General features: G+C 38.6%; 1 protein-coding gene across 1 annotated transcript in view; it reads right to left on the minus strand.

Moving 5' to 3' along the window:
• Window positions 1–2,084: 2,084 nt before the first annotated feature.
• The window catches only part of LOC110028396 (methyltransferase-like protein 13), a 6,100-nt gene continuing 3,343 nt past the window's right edge, over window positions 2,085–4,841 (minus strand). Inside the window, exons 2-8 of the mRNA XM_020730229.1 lie at window positions 3,459–3,572; window positions 3,289–3,357; window positions 2,898–2,917; window positions 2,752–2,804; window positions 2,340–2,370; window positions 2,154–2,235; window positions 2,085–2,095 (exon numbers count right to left, since the gene is read on the minus strand). Coding sequence (XP_020585888.1) covers window positions 2,085–2,095; window positions 2,154–2,235; window positions 2,340–2,370; window positions 2,752–2,804; window positions 2,898–2,917; window positions 3,289–3,357; window positions 3,459–3,572 — 380 coding nt within the window. The remainder of the gene's footprint in view (window positions 2,096–2,153; window positions 2,236–2,339; window positions 2,371–2,751; window positions 2,805–2,897; window positions 2,918–3,288; window positions 3,358–3,458; window positions 3,573–4,841) is intronic.

Raw genomic sequence — 4,841 nt, forward strand, 5'->3', positions numbered from 1 at the left:
CGACAACCTCACTGCGGGGAAGGAGGAAGGATCGCGGGGCTTCACAGAGGAGAGGGATAGGGAATCAGATAGGTGGGAAAGCTGCGGCTCCACTGTTTCGGCAGACAACAGGCTTTTGCAGGGAGCTATTGGGGTGGTACAAGTGGAGCTATTGGGCTCGGTTCGGCAGAAGCACTAGGGCGACAGAAGCACTAAGGCGGGAAAAAAAAAATCAGCGGCACAGGCTTTACAGGGAAGGAATCAGCGACAAAGGCTTCGGCAGTTCGCCTGGGACCGCGAGTTCGTCGTCGGGTGTTCGGTGTTCGGCATAAGGGAGTTCGGAATCGTAGGAGCTGTTCTTCGCGGGAGTTCGCCCGTGCAGGCGACTGAAGGAGGAGTTCGGATCTCTTTTTCCTATTTGCAGAGGAAGGTCCCTGCTGTCTGGGAGATTGCTGGGGGCATCAACGATGGTGAAGGCCAGCAGCACGAGGCAGTCACCGCGGAGAAGAAAGAGCGTGCGGGAGGTCAGATCTTCGGAGAGAAAGCTCTCCAGCCAGGACCCGTGTGGCTATTCGCGCGAACGAAGAGAAGCGGGCGTCGAATCGGAACAAGCGTGGCAGCTCCTCACGGGTTCCAAGGCCAGAAGCTGTCGCAGAGCAGCAGGGAGGCGGGACCTTCTCAGGATCGCGCTAGGAAGCACATCCGTTTGTTCGCCAGAAGCACGTGGTCGGGAAAAAGGGAAGGCACGGAAGGAGAGCAGAAAAAAAGAAGAAGCTTTCGGCAGTTTATTTTTTTGGCAGGGAGTGCAGCCTTCGGCAGGAGCAGCTGGGCGGCGAGCAGAGGAGCACATGGAGTTGGGCGTGGGGTCGTGAGGAAGAAAGGACCTGCTTCGAAACCACGCGACAGAAGTTGGCCCCATTGAAAGAAGCCTAAGCGCTTCACCTGAACATGGTAATGATGTCTCTTAACGGCGTTAAATGAATCAAGAAGGATCTTCCGATGGATCTTCCGATCAATGCCTTCTATCCTAAGAGTTAGCGGATATGCGTGAAGAGAGAGAGGCAGCCAGGTTTCGCGAGGCGGCGAGGAAGAAGGCGTGTGGTTCCCTGAGGAAGAAGGCGTGTGCAGTTCCGTTTGGAGGAAGAATGCGCGCGGTTCTGTTCGTGACGCAGCGGAGCAGGAGTTCGCTCACGCAAAGGAGTTCTGCGACATCCTAGAGGAAGGCTTCGGCAGTGCTGCAGAGAAGAATACGTCAACTCCAGATTTTTGGAAGTGAAGCACTACGTAAAGCACTACAGGAATTCGTTCAGGGTGTTTGGACTTAACAAACTCAAGCAAGGGCTGAGGGCCCGTCGGGACCGGGTGGAATGAATCTTTACCATGGAGCTTTGAAATTGAGATTCAAGGGGAGAATTGTTGTAATGAATCTCAATTATTAGGCTAGATAGACCCGGTCTACTAGGGGAGGCCCCTTCTATTATAAATAGAAGGGGTGTCTTGTAGGGGAGGGTTGAGGGGAAAGGAACCAAGGGTGTGAGGCTTAGGAGAAAAAGGGAAGAGATCTTAAGGGTGAGAAGAAAGGGAGAGGCTTCAAGGATTGAGGGGAGAATCTTGGGGATCTAGGGTCGAGGTGAGTCGAGAGAGAGATCTGGAGCATATTCCTCAATAGTGTAGAAGTCTTTTAATTCTTCTCTATTATCTTAGTGGATTTGGTTGATTTCCTCCCGGGGATGTAAGTCCGAGGGACCGAACCACGTAAATCCTCTTGTTTGCTTGTGTTCTTGTGTTTGCATCTTCTTTGTTGTGATTTGTGGTCTCACTCCTTGGTCTACGTCCACGGGAGGGAATCAATCAAATAGTTAAACTTTCTCTTAATTAGTCTTAGTTTGATAATGTGGCCTGTCCCCTACATAAAAGTTTCAAGATAGTAGGGGTAGAACTTCTAAATTGATAAGATATTAACTTCAGAAGTCATAGCTCCAGAAGAGCACTACATTGACATTTCGGCAAAACATAAAATGATACAACAACAAAATTATTCACATGAAACTGTGACATATGTCAATTTGATTCATCTTTCAAACGCAAAACTTTTGATGATCGAATTACGATAAAGCTAACATAAAAATACAAAAAGTGAATACAACAAGATAGAAAACATTATATATGCTTACGTATTATGTACAACGTAATTTTCCAACAGCATCCAGGTTGATTCAAATGAGGAATTCTCACAGATGGATCACCGTAAGTTATCTGCAATGCATGAAACATTTCTAAATTCAATGAATGTGAAAAAAATTTCAAAATCTAAAGAAGAATGAAAATTTAATAAGAACCAGAAAGAATGAAATTTATACCAACATATAAATCCCACCGGGTTTAAGAACCCTATATATGAGACAATCTAATTGTTAGAAATAAAAAATGCATAGAAGTTAAGAAAAAAAAAAAGAATAGAGGATGATCATTTTTTAAGGGGCATTTAAATACATACCACACCATTCTTATGCATTTACATATCTAACACTCAAAATTTCATATTTACATGCACAATCAAATCTTTAATATCACATAAAAAATCCCAATATCACCTACTTAGGAATACACCTTTTCACACCTTTTCATGTATAGGTTTATCAAAACAAAGTGTTATGCTTGTAAATATGACAGCTTAGGTGCAGATATGTAAATACATAAGAATGGTGTGGTATGTATGTAAATATCACCTTTTTTCTCTAAAAATAAATCCAAAGTTGGGTGAAATCTTACCTGTTAACTTCTTCTATCATCTGAAAAGCACTGAACGGAGCATCAAAGCCACACTATAATAGCAGGGGCATAAGCGAAAAGAGTGAGAAATTGTAATGCAAAAAATGCAACACAATATTAAAGAAAAGCAAAAATATGAAGTTTACCATCAAAGAATCCAAAGTCCCTTCATAGAAGAAGTCATCAAGACATCACCAGAGTAAAGAAATAGAAAAAAACTCGTCAATTCACATCTTAATTCAGAAGCTCACAATTTTGATGAAGTACACCAAAAGCACAGGAACATTGAAAAGAAAATAGCACAAAATTCTTACGTATTTACATATCTCACACCTAAACTTTCATATTTACACAGAACTCAACTCTTTCATATCACATAAAAAATAGCACTATTACCACATTTTAAAGGTGAAATTCACCTTTTAATGCATAGGTTTAATACACCAAAGTTCAATATATGTAAATATAAAAGTTTGGGTGTGAGATGTAAAAACATAAGAATTGTGTTCTCCATATGTAAATTTTCCAAGAAAATACCTTTGTCAATCACAGAATCAAATGTTTCATCATTGAAAAAGCCCATATCCCTTACATCCATTTGCATATCTAGGAGAATTGGTACATAATAAGGACACTCAAGGAACTCATTTCAACTCTTGTTTTTGTGACGAAGAAATTAAGCCTTTTGGGGCAATATAAAAGGATACACTTCAACTGAGGAATGTGCATACATTTCTTTCTCATCAGTTCAATCACTATTGATGAAATGTCAATGTTCATTAAGTCGACATACCCATCCTTGACCATATCCTCCGAAATACCTGTGGAATACATTTGCATGAGGACAAGTAAATATAACAAGTAATTTCTGTTGGAAATAACAATCTAAATTTTAATACATCAAACACCCGAATCTCATGTTAAATTATCGAAGAAATCTAGTCAGAAGCGTACCTAAATCCATTGAACAACAAATACGGGTTATCGGTCTTTCATGTCTAAAACGGTGTTAAATTGAAAAAGAGAGGGCCTTATTTTCACTTAAGATGAGATGAGAACCGACCTCGTAGATTGGGGACCATGACCCTATCTATACTTGAGTGTATGTATTTTTTAGCCTGTCATCAAAATAAAAATAATACACAGTCTCTACACAATATTAATTCCAAATAAATATTATGGTGCCACATAAGCCAAATAATTAATCTTTATTTGATCATAATTTTAGGCTTAAAAAAATTAAGATAGCACATAATGTATAATTTTAATATGTATGGGACAACACATAAATTCTCTAACAATCTCACACTTCGGCCACATATATTGCCTGATAATTATACATTATCAAACACTTTAAGAGCTAAAAACTTGCTATCTTTTCAAAGTAGCATCTTTAGAGAATCCCGTCCATCAATAATATTAACATAAAATCAAAGAGATCTGTATCACTATATTTATCTATAATAAGACCCATCAGTAATCACAATTTTAATATAATCAACAACATAGATCAAGTATGAATGTGTAGCATGAAAAATTCATGCAATGTTATCTTATATATCATATCTATTTCTAACTGGTCAATTTCAAGTATTTATGTTAAACTGCAATAGAATTATGTAACTTTATGTCAAAGTTTTCAAAAGATGGGATAATAAAACTTTAGTCTGATCAGAAAATATGTTTATAACAATTGAACATCATAAATTTATGCTACATATCATCAAGATAAACCACATCCATATGAGCCACAGGCTCATCAAACACTTTAGGTGGTCCACAATCATAAAATTTGTACTTATATGTTTAATTCACATTTGAAAACTTTAAATTCTTTCTTTTACAAAAAAGAAATTTATGTCAATATGTTTTGACTTTGATAAAATTTTGTTGTTCTTTGAATATGGCTCAGCATCTCAATTATCATAATTAATTTTTAATGGATTCTCAATACCATCAACAATATGTAGCCCAAAGATAAAATTTCGGCAGTCATATTCCTTGATTTGATGACTTATAAAAAGTTATGAATTTTACTTCTATTGTAAAGGAAGCTATGAATGACTGTTTGACACTCTTTCATGACACAC

Source organism: Phalaenopsis equestris, unplaced genomic scaffold (genome assembly GCF_001263595.1).
Source record: "Phalaenopsis equestris unplaced genomic scaffold, ASM126359v1 Scaffold000511, whole genome shotgun sequence".
Taxonomy (NCBI): Eukaryota; Viridiplantae; Streptophyta; class Magnoliopsida; order Asparagales; family Orchidaceae; genus Phalaenopsis; species Phalaenopsis equestris.